The sequence below is a fragment of the Chrysemys picta genome, chromosome 3 (assembly GCF_011386835.1).
Source record: "Chrysemys picta bellii isolate R12L10 chromosome 3, ASM1138683v2, whole genome shotgun sequence".
Taxonomy (NCBI): domain Eukaryota; kingdom Metazoa; phylum Chordata; order Testudines; family Emydidae; genus Chrysemys; species Chrysemys picta.
This window is the reverse complement of record NC_088793.1, coordinates 49,774,659-49,795,183: the sequence shown is the minus strand read 5'-3', so window position 1 is coordinate 49,795,183 and position 20,525 is coordinate 49,774,659. Positions and strand designations below refer to the sequence as shown.

General features: G+C 42.3%; 1 protein-coding gene across 34 annotated transcripts in view; it reads left to right on the top strand.

Annotated features, from left to right (window-relative positions):
• Positions 1 to 20,525, top strand: part of DST (dystonin) — a 439,617-nt gene that overhangs the window by 17,206 nt on the left and 401,886 nt on the right. For all 34 annotated transcript variants that reach the window (XR_010599478.1, XR_010599479.1, XM_065587877.1 and 31 more), the window contains exon 3: positions 5,727 to 5,915. Coding sequence is in view for 32 of the 34 variants with exons in the window: in XM_065587877.1 (XP_065443949.1) it covers positions 5,727 to 5,915 (189 nt within the window). In the remaining 2 variants the exon portion in view is untranslated. The remainder of the gene's footprint in view (positions 1 to 5,726; positions 5,916 to 20,525) is intronic.

The window sequence follows — 20,525 nt, the reverse complement described above, 5'->3', positions numbered from 1 at the left end:
TGACCATTCAAAGCCTGTTTTTGAGGCCATTAGTTGACAGTAATAATAGATAACAGTTCTCATGTGTGCATAACCACTGTCAAAAAGTGAAATAGCACTGTGTTGGGTATTCCATTTGACTTCCTTTGATTTTGATATTCATTAGTGCTATTGCAAAAGTGGCTGTAGTCTGACGGGCTCACTCTGATGTCTGGAAAAATATTAGCAAACACAACTGAGGTCTGTTGTCATTCTTCTTAGTGCCCTCAGTGGTCCTGATACTAACCAGCAGTTTTCCTGTAGACTACTGAAGTCTGCCATAAGGTTTGGGCCCTGATCCAATGCTCATTGATGTCAGTACAAAGACTTCCAGTTACTTCAGTGGACATTGGATAATGCACTTAGTGACTCTCCTAGAGTTAATGTTTAGTGCCACTGCAAACACATACAAGCTTAAAGTCAAGCGTGTGCTAAATCAAGTTAATTTGTCTCCCATCCAGAATACTCCCCATGGAAAACCCACGTACTCCCTGGAAAAATTTAGGAAAAGAGTATAATTTGTTTTCAAGCCCAGGAATAACCAATAGCCTAAAATGAAGGAAAAGGAAATGGCTGAGATCGAGAAAGCCAGAGTAAATAAATAAGATGGCACATTGAAAGTATGGAACAGACAAAGATGCAATTCACTAAAGCTACAAATGAATTGGTGTTAGTGATACCATAGTCATCCTTAAAAAGCAACAGAGTCCTGTGGCACCTTTAAGACTAACAGATGTATTGGAGCATAAGCTTTCGTGGGTGAATGCCCACTTCGTTGGATACATCCTTGCTTCTTATGAAAGTGTTATTTAGAATGTCAGAAGAAGATAAGAAAAAACATATAGTAGAGATGAGGGAGAAAAAGGTATAATGCAATATCCAAAATGCCCTCGTCTGTAAACTATTAACATGACAGCAAAAAAATAAGGTAGTTATTTTCCTTTCCACCAAGGTTTAGTGTTGTTTTATTATATTTATTAATAATCTAGAAAGAGGGATGATAAGAGAGGGAACAAAATCTGTAGATGTATGAAATACGTGACTCTGGCCACTGAAACACTTTTGAGCTACCACATCTTTAAGAAAGAAAGATTGTGCAGGTCCTTGTGCCCTTTCAGCCACTACATTAGTGTTTAGAAGAAAACTGATCTTTTTCCTTTCTTGTTTTAAAATTCCCTGATACTGCTGTACTTAATGCAAAAAAGGCTTCTTTGTCAAGAAACTAAGGAAGAAGCTGTTTGAAACACTACAACTGCTAGCTCTTTCCCTCTATCTCAATAATGCAATAAACAGGCCTCCTGTGTGTCAGCATATACGTTATTTAACCTGAAATATAAGGCTTGCCCTTCTGGAAGAGAAATCACAGTGGAAAAATGAGAATCGCACAGGCATTAGTATGTTAAAGACAACATGATTCTAGATGTTAAATCAGAGCTCTTGGGAATGTAGCAAAATGTCCCACAGCCTTCAGTGAATGGCATATGATGTCCTTATGTGTATGTGCCTGAGACCAAATCACCAGGGAAAATGGAGATGCTAAAGTTCATCCATGCAATGTAAGTCAGTTGCACTCACATTGATTAGCACTTTGCAACTCCCTCTAGCATGTCTGTTTCTGTTCCACTGTGGAGTGGTGCATCTTTTCTTGTTCTTTGGGATGAGCTGTAGTTGCAGATTCCTAGACTAAGCCTCTACTTGTTTTTTTGTTTGTTTGTTTTTTTTTTATCCCTGTACTTCGGAGGCCTGTTTATTGCATTATTGAGATAGAGGGGAAATAGCTAGCAATTTTAATGTTTCAGACAGTTTCTTCCTTAGTTTCTTGACAAACAAGCCTTTTTTGCGTTAAGCACAGCAATATCAGCTCACATGAAAAAAATATACTGACACTAAAGCCAATATTGCATTTTTTCTTTCTTCATTTTTTATAACTAAGGAGCCAAATCTTGCAGTTTTTAGCCCTTACTCTAGCAAAGGTTCCACTGCAGGATTGAGTAGGCACTGAAGGTTTTGGCTCAAGGACATCTCCTGTCTTTCATTATCTTTGTTGATAAGGAGTGCATTTCCCCCCCTGCTTCCTACTTCCCACCTGAAATCATGATCCTTCGCATTTATCACATCATAATCCTTTCCAGAGCAACCAGTTGTGATACCGCAAACAGAAGATTATGACTTTAAGTGGAGAATAAGCTCAGAAGCAGATGAGGTCTTAAAGTGCCAAAGATCCTGTTTTCTTGCTAATATCTCTACCAATAAACAACAAGGGAAGATACATATGAGCAGCATTGCCCATAAACAAAATTGATTATAGCGTTTTCCAAGAGACATCAGTGGGTTTTTAATATTTAAACAAAATATTTAATTATTAAACCTAGAAGCTCTTTTGACATGAAGTCATTCAGTGAGAGAGATCCACACACTTAAATCCCTCTTTGGCACACATCTCTAAGCGCTTTTAGAGCTGCTTAGCTTTTACCAAATACTTGTGTTACATAAATATGCAATCCTGGAGAATTGTATCCGGCTCTGAGGGAACTGGGGGAATGGCTAATATGCCCTGCGTATGAGCAGGCTTCAGCCAGTAGCCAGTCCTGTATCTGTAGCTGAAATTTATCATATATTTGGAGTTCGAACTCATTCAGAACTCAGAATGGGTTCACTAGTCATATCATCCTTAAAAGTTACTTTCCTGACAGTGGATTAAAATTGCTGATGTACATTCCTGTTTTTACAGAAAGAGAAGGTCCTCACCTGGAAACTAAATATTTGAACAACTATATAAATAGTTCTCTTTGTACTATATTATTTTTCCCTCATTCATTTAATTTTCACTTTGATTAATTTGACTAGATAGCCTAAATTGTTTGTATTTGTTGTTTATTTCATAGTACAGGTGAACAGAAACTGGGGCAATAAGATTTTCCCCTTGCAATAGTATGACATAGCATCATGGATTTACATCTTTTAATATTTGGGGATCACACAAAATCCACAGGTTTCTTGGCTGCATTACCTTACATAAAGCTGTTTTTGCTAGCCAGTATGGATATGATCCTTCTTGTGTTGAAGAAGTTGAGGACCAAATTCTGCTGTAACTTACACCCTGTGCAATTGGAATTGGATAGGATATAATTAAGAGCAGAATTTGGCCCTGGTAGTTTTGCCTTTGACTTCAGAGGGAGCAAAATCAAGATCAGTGATTTTTACAAACACCCTGCCTACTCCACAGAAATGAATGTTCTTTAAAGGAAAGTTCCACAGTTTAGTTATAAAAATATCTCTCTCTCTCTCTCTCTCGCGTGCAAAAACTATATTAAAAGAATGTCAGGGTGGCTATGTCAAGTATCCAAAAGTTAGGAAATGTCAGAAATAAGGTTAGCCATGGCACCTTATTTCAGCTCCTTTCGCACATGTATTATGATAACCTTGTTCCACATCAGATATGAAGTCTGAAGTTGAGCCAAGAAAAGATCCCAACTCTCCGGTGTCCCAGTGGAGTGACTTAAACACAAGTGTAATTCCTTTCTCTTCTTTACAAATGTCTGCTTCATTCACTGACCATCCTGTGCATTGAATGAAGCATGGGTAAGGGAAAACAAATAATATGTGATCATGTAATGAAAGACTGTTTCAGAATGCATAGGCACAAAGGGAGCAAATTAAGGTTGCATAGGGACCCATAATTCTGGTCTTTGCTAACTTTTCTTGAATTTGCCACCTAAATAACATTTTTAACATAATTTTTATTGTAATTAACTTGGTTTAAAAAAAATAAAACGGAAAAAACAGAAATTACATCCTCTGGAACTTTATTCACCACCCAGCCCTGCATGGGACAAAAGCATGGTTGGAATCTAGGACCACAGTACAGACTTGCTGGTAGCAATGGTGTTATTTTCTACATGGGCCATCCATTACAGGGTGATGAAGCATACACACTGACAGTAGCTCACACAGCTATTTTGTAGACACAAGAAGAATGTTGGGAATTAGGAATTCTTGGTTTTATTTTGGGCTGTGAAATGGAACATGATCTTTTGGTTACAGATCCCACAGCCAAGGATTTGACACATGCATTCTGAAAAGCAGCGTGACTAGGTGGATGAGATAAATTAGGGACCTGGGTTCTATTCCCAGGCTCAGTAAGAGCTGGGAACATACTCAGTGCTGTTGGTGTGTGTTGGGTTGGAGCATGGTCAGTGTGATTTGCTTGTAGGAGCTTCATGATACTGGGAGCATGCTTAATGCAGTTAGCATGTAGGGATTGGGGTGGCAGCCTGGTGTAGTTGGCCTGTGGGAATTAAGCTTCATTGAGCTGGAAGCATGTTCAGAGATTTTCACAGTAAGCCTCTAATAAGCTTTACTGAGCATGTCAAACAACAATTTTCAGAGGACCATAACTTGGCCAAATCTGTGGTGACAGCATAAGACAGCCCCTTGACCCGAGGAATATTCTGCTGCCAAATTTCAAGTTCCTCCTCCAAACCCTGGAAGTGGTAGAGCTCTTAAAAGAAATGGTTAGCAAAAAAATTAACATTGGCAAACTACTGATTTTTGACTGAACCATTTTTGCTGGAATTCTACAAAACAATTCAGCCTGTGGATAGTTTTCTGAAGTCGTCCACACAGTGTGCAGAGGCGGTCAAAAAAGTAAACAGGATGTTAGGAATCATTAAAAAGGGGATAGAGAATAAGACAGAGAATATATTATTGCTCTTATATAAATCGATAGTACACCCACAACTTGAATACTGCATACAGATGTGGTCTCCTCATCTCAAAAAAGATATACTGGCACTAGAAAAGGTTCAGAGAAGGGCAACTAAAATGGTTAGGGGTTTGGAATGGGTCCCATATGAGGAGAGATTAAAGAGGCTAGGACTTTTCAGCTTGGAAAAGAAGAGACTAAGGGGGGGATATGATAGAGGTATATAAAATCATGAGTGATGTGGAGAAAGTAGATAAGGAAGTTATTTACTTATTCCCATAATACAAGAACTAGGGGACACCAAATGAAATTAATGGGCAGCAGATTTAAAACAAATAAAAGGAAGTTCTTCTTCCACAGTGCACAGTCAACTTGTGGAACTCCGTGCCTGAGGAGGTTGTGAAGGCTAGGACTATAACAGCGTTTAAAAGAGAACTGGATAAATTCATGTTGGTTAATTCCATTAATGGCTATTAGCCAGGATGGGTAAAGAATGGTGTCCCTAGCCTCTGTTTGTCAGAGGGTGGACATGGATGGCAGGAGAGAGATCACTTGATCATTACCTGTTAGGTTGACTCCCTCTGGGGCATCTGGCCTTGGCCACTGTTGGTAGACAGATGGACCTTTGGTCTGACCCAGTTCAGCCGTTCTTATGTTCTTATAGAAAATTTTAATCTGAATAGAGTTTGGCAAAGATACAAGCAACTGAAAACATAGGCTTATAATGAAAAATGTTAAACAACCTTAATTAAAGATGTAACCACCAGCTCTGCATATATATATATATATATGAGAGAGAGAAATGTGATGCTTAAACTACTTAACACTGTCCCTTTACTGCCGCATGCTAATTTTATGATTACAATATTTGTAAACTTTCATCCTCAGTGTGTTTTTCTCTCTAGTCCTAATAATTAATAAAATCCTCTACATTATTTCTTTTTGTTATGTTGCTGCATTCTGAGAATTGTCAAACATTGCAATTGTCTTTTCTATGTCATAGGGTTTTAGACCAAGTCCTCGTCATGCTAGAAGACGTGTAGCACCTCGCCTTGAAGAAACACAGCCTCTAGCAGAAGTACATCACTTGAGTGAACAAGAAACTTCCATAAGGAAAAGAAAAATCAAGAAAAACAGCAGAGTTCAGCCGGAATTTTACCATTCTGTTCAAGTCACACCAACTCGAAAACCTGTGAGTATTCGACTCTTGTAGTATAATGACACATAAAATGTCAGATTGAAGGGTGGAATATAATTTTATTTTGTGAGATGTGTATGGGCATTACTCTGTTTATCATTTCAGAAAACCCCCAAATCTCATGACCAATAACTGCACATATAAATTTGTTAGTGTTTTTAATGTTGATGCTTCACTGATTTTTTTTAACCCAGTTATGAAGGTTTTTATTTAGAATTTTGACTTTTAGTCAAAAATTCAGTACTGAAATCATCCTAACGTAATTTTTGCATGTATTTTTTGACACACGACATATATTCTGATGAAATGCCTCACAGGATTAGACCTGTCAAAGATTTTAAATACTGTGCTGAAATTTTGTTTGGTCTCAACACTAGCTACATTGGTACAAAGACAATTTAGAGGTCTCTTCAGCTCTATGCTGTGGTTGCCACTTTTCTATTATGCAAAATTTGGATCAAGCCTCACCTTTCTTCACTCTAAAGCCTGGCCTACACACATTTTTTGTACCAGTATAACTATTTTGGTTAGGGGTGATTTTTTTTACTGAAATACTTACGCAGGTACAACTCCTAGTGTGGACATGATAGACAAGTATAAAGGTTCCTTATACAGATATAGCTTATTTCCCTTCCTGTATGGGAATGAGCTGTACTGGTGTGAGCACCTTTATATGAATATGACTGCATTCACAGTAGGGGGACTGTACTGCTTTAACTAGACCGGTATTGTTAAAGCAGTACAACTTTAGTGTGTAGACAAGCCCTAATAAAGCCCCAGTCCTTGTTCCTCTTACTAAATTGCATCCTCTAGAATAAGCTACATCCTTCTAACACAGAGCCAAGAATTGTTATTAAGCACAGTAATCAGTGTGTGATCTTCTAGCTGATCTTAGTCCCTCCTTTCCTCTCCCTTTTATCTCCCAGTTCTCTCTCTTATCCCCACTTGTTTCTCTTATCCCCTTACTATTCTCTCTTTTCATACCATTTTAGTACTCCTATTCTCCACTGTCCTGTATTCCTTTTCCTCTACTTTCTATTTACCCTAGTCCTTTTTGCTCCAAACGCCATCTTGTTCTCACTTTCCTATGTTGTACTCCCTTTGTCGATTGGTCTCCCTTGATTTCCAGTCTGTTCCCCTTTGCCAGCTCTACTCTTCTCTTCCCCTGCTCTGTCCTCATCTAGTCCTTCCCCCACCTTGTTCTCTGTCCTTCCTTCCTCCCTTCCCTCCCTCTCTTTCCCCTTTCATCTGCCCCCACTCCACTTTTCTCCTTCTTCCAGATTCCCCTTTCTGCTGCATCATTCTTTACCTCCTTCTAACCCGCATGGTATGCCTGTGCTGAAGGAGTACTTAACCATGGTGCTCCTCCGTTTCTGGCACTATTGATTGACTGCCTCTGATTGCGTGCATGGGGAGCAGAGCACCAGAGGTGCTGGAAGAGTGGACTAGCAATGTGAACTTGCATGAGCAGCAAGCTCATATTGCAAGAAAGAGTTTGCTATGCAAAACCAGCAACACACCTTGGAGACCTGGGGACCAGACAAAGGGATACAACAAGGCAAAAAATCAGACAGAGGGTAATCTTACCATGCGTCTTTGCCACCCATCTTATTTTAGTGGGTCTGTGCAATATTCTGTAAAACCAGCCATTATGACATTAATACTGTAAATCTCAGATTTAGAGAACATTTCCCCAGGTGCTGTTATGGTTATAGAATTAATTCGATATTATTTTTGTACCCTATGGCTAGTGCTGTGTCTTTGAATGGTGTCCAGTTCTACATTTTCAGTAAGAACACATGATCTAAACATAAATTACCCCTTTAACTTTATTTAACTGCATGCTCCAAGGAAAATTTAACTGACAAAATCAGTTTTTTCTCTTTCATCTTAAATTATGATGAAATTGTTAATAAGTTCCTAATGACATTATGAATAGGGTTGATGCCATGACATTGCATTGCAGCTTTGTGATGTTTTATAGAATTCCAAAAATTACTTATGGAGATGGAAAGGCTTGTTATGCCATCCTGTCATGCATTTCCCTGTCAGTTCAAGATTGTTCCCTACAGTACGTATTCTAATGCTTTGTTCAGTCTAGTTTTTATGTCTCAGATACTGATGCTTCTACCATTTCTTTTTGGATACTATTCCACATTCTAATATAATACTGTCAGGAAGTTTTCTTGATCTTCAGCCTACATTTTTCTTTCTGTATTTTTTCTCCTGTCGTTCCTAGTTATACCTACTTGTACTGCCCTTAAATAATTTTCTGCCTTCTTAGTGTTTACACACTATAAATATTTGTAGACTCCTGTCATGCCCGCCCCCCCAGTCATCACTTGGACAGTTTATACATATTTACTGTTTTAATCTCTCCTCAAAAATGGTTTCCTTCAGCCCTCTGATAATTTTTATTGCTTTTTTTCTTAACTTCGTCTACTTCGTCAATATATTTCTGGCAATGAGGTGCCTTGTTATGTGCACTGCATTTCAAGTGTGGTCACACCAGAACCATATAGAAAGAAATCACTGTAGAACCTTATAGAAAGAGATTACCTCCTTGTTCCATGATATTTCTGTGTATTCAGCCCTAAATTGGATTGGCCTGTTTTGCTGTCATATTTCAGTATATACTCAGATGCATTGCTGTCCACTGTCACCAATGCACTATTATTGCATTCCAGGTTTCTTTTTCTTGTTGAAAATCAGTATTGTGCATTATTTTCACCAGCTGTATTAGCTTTCATTTTTCCAAGTCAAATCTTGTTTTTGCTGTTTCCTGCCCTGGGTCTAATCTCTTTAGGTTCACTTGGATTACTTCTCTCTTCTTGTTAGTAATCTCAGCACCTTCCAGTTTAGGCTGTGATCCTAAGCACTTATAAATATGCTTAATTTTGCAACTGCGAGAATCCCATTGAAGGCAGTAGGACTCCTCCCATGTGTAAAATTAAGCATGTACAAGTATTTGCAGGATTAGAGCCTCTGCAAGGTCCATGCAGTGATAAATAATGAAGATAAATACATTGAAACCAAACACTGTTGCCTGTGGTACCCAGATTCACAAATGGATTTAGGTGCCTAGCTGCCGTGTTAGGCATTTAAATCCCAGATTTAAGTGATGCTGGTATTCACAAAACCCTTGCTCAGCTTCCGGTGAACGCTGTAGGCACCTAATCTCACTCAGTGCCTAAATTTTCAGGATAAAAGTTCCCTAGTTGCCTATGGTTCTGCCTCTGAGCATACTCACTGCTCCCTCACTATAGGTGTCCAGACACCTATCTCCCATCTAACCCCGGGGGAAGAGAGGTGTTCGTTCACCTAACTCACCTGCGGGGCTTGACCCACTAGGTGTGCTCAGAGCACGCCTACCTTCACACAAATCATCTGGAGTGAGGGGGAAAGAATGACTCTATACTGTAGTTTGGTGGTGAGCGCACTCGCCCAGGATGTGGGAGACCCAGGATCCAGTCCCCCGGTTCTAGTGGCTCTCTAATTATTTATCAAAAGTGAAATGCCTTCAACAGGAAAGACTGAGGGAGCCCCACATCAGAATATCCCACAACTCAGTAGTTAGGACACTCACCTGAGAGGTGAGAGACCCCTATTCAAATGCCTTCTCATTAGACAGAGGAATTGAACATGCGTCTCCTGCATCTTGGGTAAGTACCTGAAACACTGGGCTAATGGTTATAAGGAATGTCCTCTTCCCCTGGCCTCTTGCAACGAATGCCTGATTCCAGGAGAGGGTTCATAGCTGAAACTCCCAAGCAGAGAAAGGCACCTCCCTCCTGCCTGGATATAGGCATCGAACTCTCTGAGTGGGGCAGGGCTAAGGGAACACCCCTCTCCTCCACATCTCCCATGGGCTATGTTAGGTGGCTCCTTGTGCAGCATGCTGGCTTTTGTGAATCCCACTCTTGGGTGCCTGTCTCCATTTGTAGTATAGGGAGCCTGAGCACCTAATTCAGGCTTTGTGAAGCTCAGTGATTTTCTAGGCACATAAAAGTTAGATGTTGTGATACTCAGTGTCACAGTTTCTAAGTCCCTTTGTGAATCTAGCTCCAGATAACCGACCTCCAACACAATGTTGTAATGTAACGTGCTTCTGTTATGGTGTAAGATAAACAATAACTTTTGTGTCCAGTGTGATCCTTAATGGCATCAGTATTACCTTGTGGTAACATTCCCTATAGGTGGCCATATTATCTTATGCAGGTTTTAAGCCATGGAAAGCAAATGCATATTTTACTGAAGTGGGTCTTTAGTGAGGTTTTAGACAGAATGTAGAAATCTTGAAGAGAAGTGGGACCTTATTCTCAGGTAGAGTAAACTGGTATAGCTCCTTGGAAGTCAACTGAGCTATGATAATTTACATCTCCTGAGAATATGGTCTGTGATAGACAAGTTTTCAGAATGTAGGTACCTAAGTAAGTGATTTCTGAGGGAATGAAGATCATGCAAGAAGATGCAAAAGCCTGGCTGCTACTGTGGATTTACTTCTCCTAGGGAGGTCTTTTTCCTGGCTGTTTTGTTAGTGTTTTAAAATCTTTGTTTTTCAATTACAATGGGTTTTGTGACTCTTAGCTACATTTGTAATGTTGGTATAACCCAGGGTTTCTCAAACTGGGGGTCAGGGCCCCTCAGGGGGTCGTGAGGTTATTACATGGGGGGGTCACAAGTTGTCAACCTACACCCCAAACCCTGGTTTGCCTCCAGCATTTATAATGGTGTTACATATATTTTAAAGTGTTTTCAATTTATAAAGGGGGTTGCATTCAGAGGCTTGCTATGTGAAAGGGGTCACCAGGACAAAAAATTGAGACTCACTGGTATAACCCAATCCTGTGATTTAAAAAGCTTTAAAAAGTTGAGATTTGTCATGTCAGCTTTTTTAGGTTGTATTGTTTTTCACAACGAATGACTCCACACTCAAAATCTCCTCTTCTGACACTCTGTTTGCCCCAAGACTTTTATTTTCCTGCCGCTCCGCCAACGTCTGCAACCTCTTTCCTTGTTGCTTGTCCCTGACTTCCTCTCCAGCTGCTCTTTCCTCTCCACCCTGGAGTTCATTTATTGCTACTCTAACTATTTCTCTGCCATTCGTCCTGCTTTATACGTTGCCCAACATTATCTCATCTCCTATTCCTGGGCAGTTTTAATTTTTTGAAGATACCTTTTTTTTTACATGTACATGACTGTGGACTTTACTAGTCCAGGAGTGTGGCAGTTTCTAGATATTGCTGTGTGGTGTTTTTTTTTTTTTAAATAAAGAACTAAAACCTTAAGAACAACAAAAGGTCACACTTTGATTTCAGGTTTAAAACTATCATTTATGGCTCCTTCCAATATAAGCATTCCATGGATGGGATGTCAAAGTCACAAAATATAATGAAATAATAATAAATATGTTATACAGCTAGGAGGTCGGATTCTGATCTCAATTCCATGAGAAATACATCTGGAGTAACTATTGACTCCTAATCACTCGTCTCTACTCTACTAATGCAGGATACAAGTAACTCCCTGTGAGATCAGTGGAGTTAGCTACATCTTGTGGTGGGACAATCAGACTTTAGTGGAGTTACTCCTCATTTACAATGGTGGAACTGAAATCAGAATCTGACCCATATTGTCTTTCATGCATAATAGCCTTTGTTGATCCCACACCTGTGAATAACAGAGAGGAAGCATAAAAGAATATGTTTTGTTCTCAGGAATTAAATTGGTTCCTTAGTTTCCATTGCTGTCTTTATCAGTTTTCCTTCTGATTATGATCATGTATTTACTGAAAATGTGCTGAAATTTTCAATGAGAATTAACTGTATGTGACCTGAGATGCTGAAATAAGGCCAGACAGCCTGGCCCAAACTTCCATCACCTTGAAGCTAATAATAACTAAGGGATTAAGGCTGCAGTATGCTCTGCAGGACGTGACCTTGCACTTCCATCATTCTTTTGAAGACTGAAGTACCTATGGCAGAACAAAGTAGAGAGTCAGGTGCATTTTGACCTCAGTTACATTTCTAGAAGTTGTAGATCAGTTTCATCTGAGTTACACAGCGTTCATATCACATCCCAAACAATGTAATGATTTGCCATTTTTAAACTGCTGGTTATGTTATAGTTCAGGTTGCAACTTTGGCTGTGTACACTGTCCCGCAGTTTGGACTTTAGGGCTGTGAATAGCAATGCTCACCAAAGAGCTGTGCTGTAATTCCCCCACATGGATGCTACGGATGTGAACGAAATGGTTCCTAATTTGCATTAATGTAGACTGTGAAATAGGAACCTTTTAGTTCACAGCCACAGCATCCACACGGGGGTGTTATAGCAGAGTACTTTGGTGCATCCTGCTATTGATACCCCCATAGTCTGAACTGTGGGGCAGTGTAGACATAGCCTAAGTTTCTATTATAAACCTGATTTTACATCACCCTCTCGAAAATCCACATTGACATTCATATTGGTGTCAAAATTGGTAGATTAGGTCTGGAGCCGTGGTAGAAATTTTCTACAAAATTAGATGTCACTGGAACAAGCTGCTTCTGAATTATGACTCCACAGAACTGGAGCTGTTAAACTCAGTTCCAAAAGACTTCTACTACTTTTTTGCCACTTTGTATTAATGATTTCTAACAATTGGGCTTTTGTGCTCACTCAAAAATGGAACTATGCATTATGGATGGATAAAGTATTATGTTCTGATTTTCTCTGGATGTTGCTGTGATGGGGGTTGGAAGATAATTTGAAAGCCTTGTTGAGAGATGCAATTTTAACTCTGCATTTCCTGGATTTCTAAGGTTTTGTTTTGTTTTTTCTTTTTTTTTTAACTCTAATGTTCTTAAAAGATAATAATATGCACTTAGACCACTGATATGTGCTTGCAATCTTAACATCATATTGAAGTTTGTTTTGTTTTGGGGAGGATTGGTGTGAATAATCATTGTAGATGATAAATGCCTTTCAGCCATAGAAGCAGCAAAAATGAATACAAAAATCTCACATCAGTTATGATCATATTGTTATGTTTAATGTTTTCTCAACATACAATGGATAGTAATTGTTTTGCAGATGCAAAGTGACTACAGAGTCTAATTGCAGATGTTTCCTCTTCCTTGATTGGCATCATTCTTTAAGAGTGGACTGTATAACATCCTATTGTAGCTTATGAACAGTATCTCTTTAAACAGCAAAGAGAACACTTCATACCATCCACCCATGTATATTACATAATTATAAATAATTCTATTTACATGTGGTTAAACATTAATATTAAATGGTCCAATCATGCAACTTTTTTGTGCTTTGTAAAACTGGTTTGGAACAACTTCAAAAGAAAAAACAGAGGTATAATTACAAAGGTAAACAATCAGGTTTTGAAACCTTAAAATCCGTCACTGAAAAGACCTGTTCAGGGTTTTCATTGTATTATTGCATCAGTTTCTTAAGTCTGCATTAAATTGTATTTATTATTTAAGCTACACATATTCTGAACACTTGAGAGTTTCAAACAACATTCTAATACATACTTTGTGCTTTTGTGTCCTATTATGATTTGATGTACTGGGATACACCTTTTATGGCAGAAACTATTAAGTTTACTCTTTAAAAAACCCACAGTTGTCTACTTTTTGGAAATGAACTGCTCTAGTGGGTTGAGAAAAAACCTGGAAGCTAGATGATTTCTGTTCCAGGCCCTTACGCTGTCCCTTGATCAAGTCACTTATATTTCTCTTTCTTAGTTTCCTCATATGTAAAATTAGAGTACTAGGGAAGACTGTGTGAGACATTTGGGCTGAGTATATGAAACTCAGTTGCATGTCCTCTGCTCGAACCTGGGTTATACAGTTTCATTACCTTTCTAGCACCAGACTGAGGGCTTGTCTACACTTACAGCACTGCTATGGCACAGCTGCATTGGTGCAACTGTGCTGTTCTAGCGCATAGTGAAGACACTACCTATGGGACAGCTTCTCCCGGCAGCACAGGTACTCTGCCTCCCCAAGAGGTGGTAACTGTGTCAACAGGAGAAGCCCTCCCATTGGCAAAGCGCTGTCTATACCGGGGTTAGGTCAGTATACATCGCTCCGTAGTTATACTGACATAAGTCTGTGGTTAGATCAGGGCTAAGATAGGAATCTGCATAGAAACAAATTGACAAGAATAAGACAGAAATGATATTTGTTGGCAGTGGGAAGCATTTGCAACTGTAGGTGGAGATGGTGCGTGCACCATCTGTTTATGGTATGTGCCTGCCTTTTTGCAAAATGGTTCACAGCTTTGGGGTCCTATGAGATCTATCACTGATCCAGAATTTTTAGGTCCTTCCCCCATTCATATCAAAAGGATATTAATACGGAAACCTAATAACAGTAAATGAAATAACAATAACACTGTCAACTATGTTGCTGAGGATTTTAGCACAAACATCCCCCAGATGTTCCTATTCCACAATGCAAAACCACCTCCTACACTTTCCCAGGTGCTAAAAGCTCTGAATATTGTTTATCCACCTGCAAAACCTACAGTTTCTCCCTGGCAGCTTCTATAATGTAGTTAGGCAATTTCAACACAACATTCTGTAAGTGCATTGAAAAACAGAGTATTTAGGGGCCGCATAAAATAAACTGAATTTGATATCGAATTAATTAACATAGATGACACTATTAATTATTCATTTTCAGATTTAATTTAATGACTTAATGACCTATTAAAAAAGCAAGGCTGTTGCACAATATATAAAGGGCAAAAAAGAGAAAGCTGGAGGAAATACTTTGGGAAAGTAAATAAAGATATCAATACTTCAGAAGTACACAAGAAACTTAGGAAAATAAATGAAATAAGGACTAAGAGCAACACAATGCCAAGTGTTGCAGTGGAAGGCCATGGAGTAATAAGCTCCAACAAAGAAAAAGCAGAAATTCTGGCTGACATGTGTCAAAAAGTCAGTTATGCTGAGGATCAGAGGATAGAAATTAGGGAAAGGAAAAGAACATTCCTTAATGATAATTATGAGATGGTGAAGAGGTGGAAGAAAGATGTGGATCTTATTTTAAATGAACATTTTGGTATGAGGAAACTCCAAAAAGTGATAAGAAGCAAAAGCACTGTGCCAGCCCAGGATGAAATAATATTTGATATATGCAAACATTCAGGTGACAAAACCCTGAGGTCAATACTAAAATTATACAATAGCACAGGGGTCGGAAACCTCTGAAACGTGGCTCGCCAGGGTAAGCACCCTGGCGGGCCGGGCCAGTACCTGCTGCATCTGCAGGTGCAGCCGATCGTGGCTTCCAGTTGCCACACCGAGGGATGTTCTGGCCGCGGCTTCCTGCCGCCCCTATTGGCCTGGAGTGGCGAACCGCGGCCAGTGGGAGCCATGATCGGCCGAACCTGCGGACGCGGCAGGTAAACAAACTGGCCCGGCCCGCCGGGGTGCTTACCCTGGTGAGCCGCGTGCCAGAGGTTGGCGACCCCCACAATAGCATATGGAGGAATGGGAAAATTACCTAGGGACTGGAAACAAGTCATTGTTCCAGTGAGGAAACCAGGCAAAAGTGCTCTAGGCCTGAGCCATACAATCCTCAAAGCACATTTAGGTAAAACTATGGAAAAAACTGGTGACAGAGAGATTAGTACAGGGGTGGGCAAACTACGGCCCGTGGGCCACATCCAGCCCACCAGCTGATTTTATCTGGCCCTCGAGCTCCTGCTGGGGAGCAGGATCTAGGGCTTGCTGTGCTCCAGCCAGGGAGTGGGGTCTGGAGGCGCTCCGGGTGGCTCCCAGAAGCAATGGCATGTCCCCGCTCCGGCTCCTACATGTAGGGACAGCCAGGGAGCTCTGCACGCTGCTCCCAACCCAAGCGTGGCACCCCCAGCTCCCACTGGCAGGGAACTGTGGCCAATGGGAGTTGCAGGAATGGCGCCTGCAGATGGGCAGCACGCAGAGCTGCCTGTCTGTGCCTCCGCATAGGAGCTGGAGGGGGGACATGCCGCTGCTTCCGGGAGCTGCTTGAGGTAAGCGCCGCCCGGAGACTGCACCCCTGACCCACTCCCAGGCCCAAACCCTCTGCCCCAGCCCTGATCGCCCTCCCACCCTCGATCCCAGCCCAGAGCACCCTCATGCACCCCAAATTCCAGCCCCACCCCAGAGCCCGCACCTCCAGATGGAGCCATCAGCCCCCCTTCCACACCCCAACTCCCTGCCTCCCCCTGAGACAGACATGGAATTATATAATAAAATAAACAAAAGAAGAATGATAAATATACAAAATACAGCAAATCAATATATCTGCAATAAATGGGGACAGTATTGTCTAATGTGCTCCAAAGAGGAAGAAATAGGTTGAGTGGGAACAGATTTCTGTGTGCCCACATTTGGACTCAAGAAAGTAGCAAGTAACTAACTTTATCTCTGACTTCATGGCTGAGCTAACAGGGATATTGCTGGCACTAACTTGGGCCTGAGCTGTGCGGCCAGCTGCTGTGGCCATTCAGTCTGATGATTCCTTATCAGGATTGCAGGCACTATAAAATGGCGAGTCGGACAGCAGAAGTTGAAATAGTACATCATGAAATAGTATTGCTAACAGCCAAATGGGCACAATTGGATATGATCATACTAACAGCATGGATCCAAGCACATTCTGGGATAGCTGGCAATGAATTGGCAGACAAAGAGGCAACAGTGCCATTAAGCATCAACAAGTTGACCTTAAGCAAACTAGAATTTAAACACTTAATCAAAAATGAGCTTAGGAAGGAATGGCAAGAACTGTAGGCACGTGCAATGAAGGGGAAAAATTTCATGAAGTATGCCCAATAGTTGAAAATGTTGATATAATCCAAGACTCTGAAAAGAAGAGCAGAGTGGTTCTATTCAGAATTTTAACAGGTCATTGTGGATTAAATAGTAATTTATTTCTAGTAAACAACATAAGGATGATAGATAATCTCTTATGTAACTGTAAAAACTGTGCCAGGGAAAGGAGCTATTTATACGGAAAACTCAGAATCCTTGGAGTAACAAAATTTTCTTTGCAACTCCTGTCCAGAATAGAAGGAAAATGAGGCCCAGTTAAAAAAGCTGTTCTTTAAGAATACTGGGAAAGGTGACAGACTTTAAGTCGTAACCAATCTACCAAATTCAGTGAATGGTGGTCATAGGCTCAGGAACTGAGTCTGCTGCACCACAGAACCCAAGAAGAAGGATGATGGGGAGAGTTTGCCCAGTAGCAGGAAGGCTGCTAGGGACTGCAAGTGAGCTCCAGTAGCAAGGGGAGCCCAGCCCAAGGCAGTGGCCAACCTGTCCTTCAACCCTCTGCCTCCCCACACATACTTCAGCTAGGGCAGACTGATACTATGAGCTTGATATGGGCAAGGGGCCCTGGAGGGCTGCTTCACTCCAGCAACCTAGGGTGGGACCTGGGGAGCATCTCCAGTTACTACAGACAAGTGAACTATAGATGAAGTTTAGAAAGACCCTGGGAGTGAGCTGAACTCCCTCTGGGAACAGTTAGATTGCCTAGGAATGCGGCTCCTGTAGGGGACCCAGGGTAAGAGACTCAACGTGACAAGAGCTGAGGCCGGGCTGAGGGTCGGCCAATTACAATTGTGGAGAATGCGAGCAGGAAGCCTTACACCTGATACAAGGCCTGGAGACAGAAACAGTCCTTTGAGAGGGGTTGTGACGGGGTGTAGAGACCCTTCACTGGCCAGGAACGGGGTAAGGAGGCCCTATCAGCGTGCTCAGACTGGAAGCGGAGTTTAAAAGCCAGCTAGGCAGCTCAGGTTGGGGCTGAGCAGCCAGGGAGGAGGACGTACCCTGGGAGCTCCCAGGGAGACTGGAGCGGAGCCTGCCTTGCGCCGGTGAGCAGGAGAGACTCAGTATTGGGAAGCAGGATGAGGGCTGGGCACCCAAAGTCAATGTTCCCCAGAGTCAGGCAGTGGCCAGCTGGGACCCGGCCTGGAGTAGGAAGTGACTCAGGGAAGCTGACGAAAGGCTGGACACCCTACAGAACACGTAAACAGCTGAGTCAGCCTCCCAGAGCCCTGGGTCGGAACCTGGTGGAGTAGGGTGGGCCTGGGTTCTCCTATTCCCGCTGAACTCTTGTCATTGGGGTTGGACTGTCACCAACCAAACTCTTGCTGTTGGGCGGGACTGCCACCAACTGTACTATCACCATTGGGCAGGATTACCGTAAAGTGAACTATTGCCATTAGGCAGGACTGCTGCCAATGGAACTCTAACCACTAAGTGGGATTGCCACCACCGGGACTACAACCACTAGGCAGGGGATCCTTGCACCAACACCCCCACGATCAAAGGGAACTTCAGCCAAGAAGGACCCCCGAGCACTGGTGTAAGTGGATGGTGGAATGGCAACAACAGTAGCACAACCAGAAATGGCAATTCCAGCAGCAGGTGTTGCAGCAGCGGACAGCCTAGCAACAGGCCAAGCAGTGCAGCAGCAGCAACTACTGAAGGAGATTGTGTCCCAGCAGCCAGAACTCCAGAAGGATTTTCTGCAACAGTTTAGATCCCCAGTCACTGCACAAGGATGCTCTGCAGGGCCCAATCCACCAGGGGGAGCTCTGCCACCTGTGCTGGTGAAGTTAACTAAGATAGGCCCCAACAACGATCTGGAGGTGTTCCTCATCACCTTTGAGAGAATGGCGCTGGCCTCTCAATGGCTTCCAGAGCATTGGGCCAAGCGCAGCTGGACTACTGCAACTTTGATCCAGAGCAAGTTAGAGACTACAGTCAGGTGAAGGTTATTTTAGATTACCCGGATATCAGTGAAGAGACAAATCAGCAGTGCTTTAGAGCTGAGATGTACCCCAAACGGGCATGCCTCCAGAAGGTGATGCAATGATTAAAAAGCATTGCTGGCGGTGGTTTTACCCTGAGGAGTGCTCTGGGGCCTAAGTTGCACAGTTGGTCCAAACAGAACCGTTTGTATCCATATTTCCACAAAGGGGCTGAGAATGGGTGCTCTGATATTGCCCCAAGTCGTTATCAAACATGGTGCAGCTGATGGAGAATTTTCTCATGCCTAATGGGTTGCTAAAAATAGGACAGCACATGCCCACTCACCGACTAGGGCCACTGACAATGCCAGATGTCCGCCAGGAGATGATGAACCCTGGGTATGACAGAAAACATGCAATCCAGAGACCCAAGCTACCTGCATGGAGAGAGGAAGGCCCTGGCAAGACACAGGGCTGAGCTCAGAGGAGGTATCGCCTGGATAGCTGCTTGGTGATGCAAACAACAGGGCTGGAGCCTTTGAGCCGAGACACAAGTCCCACTCATAATTTAAACCCACTCCCCACCAGGAAGGAGCCGTGGGGATAAACTAGGTGACCTGCTACTCCTGTCGGTGAAAGGAGCATATGAGGAAAGATTGCCCATTGATGTGCAAATATGCACAGGCTTGGATGGCAGGACAGAGGGCCTGCAGAAGGACTCTCCCCAAGTTGACAGTCCCAGTAAGGGTCCAATGGAAGGGAGGTACTGGAGCTTGTAGATTCAGGGTAGAGTGAAACAGTGATGCAGGTTGGCTTAGCGGGCTAGATGATCAACCCAGAGAGGACAATTGGCTTGCATTGTGTACATGAAGATGTAAAGCCCTATCCCAGTAGACAAGTGGAGCAGATAGTGCAGACCTACACTAATTCAAATTACAGTAGCACTAGCCAATAAATTAGCATACCTAGTGATAATAGGGCAAGATTGGCCCTCCCTTTGGCAAAGCATTAAGTCATGCATCTCTGGCCCTGGCCTGTGAACACTGTGAACCTAGCAGGCCTGAGCAATCTTATGACCTCCAGAAGGGGACATCCTCAGGACAGGGCCAGAGATGCATGAACAGCTGGCAGCTATCCTGGACCTCGAGGCCCTACTGCAGGTGGGAAGCTTCATCCAAAAGCAGCATGATGAGGGGATGCTTAGCTGTGCCTACAAACAGGTGGTGTCCATGCTGGCAGCTGATCCCCAGTAGCTGGGACAGTACCCCCACTTTGTGCTAGAGAAGCTGTGGCTATATCATGTGGAGCAGAACCTGTGGTTGGAGGTAATAAGAATTCAGCTGCTGGTACCCCATAAGTACTGCTGGGCTGCAATCCAGTCTGCACACGATATTCCCTGCATGGGGCATCGAGGGCAGAAGACAACCCTGGACTGGTTACTGGCCTGCTTTTTCTGGATAGGGGTTCTCCATGAGGTTAGGGAGTATTGCTCTTCCTGCTCCGAGTGTCAGTATTTAGCAGCTAAGAATGTCTCAAAAGCCTCCTTAGTCCTAGTGCCATTAGTGGAAATCCCATTTGAAAGAATAGAGATAGACATGGTTGGGCTTTTAAAAAAGAGCTCCTTGGAAAACCAATATATACTTGTAGTGGAGACGATACCACTTGCTGTCCCAAAGCCATGATTAAATCGAGTCTTCCTGACTAGTGATTTAAATCAATTTGATTTAAATAAAATCCACCCTGCTAGAATCCCACTGAATATGTGAGCCTTCTGGATTATAGTTTAACTTTCTCAAGGACCGTGCAATAAGGTGTTGCACATAGCCATACAGACTTTGCACTGGATTC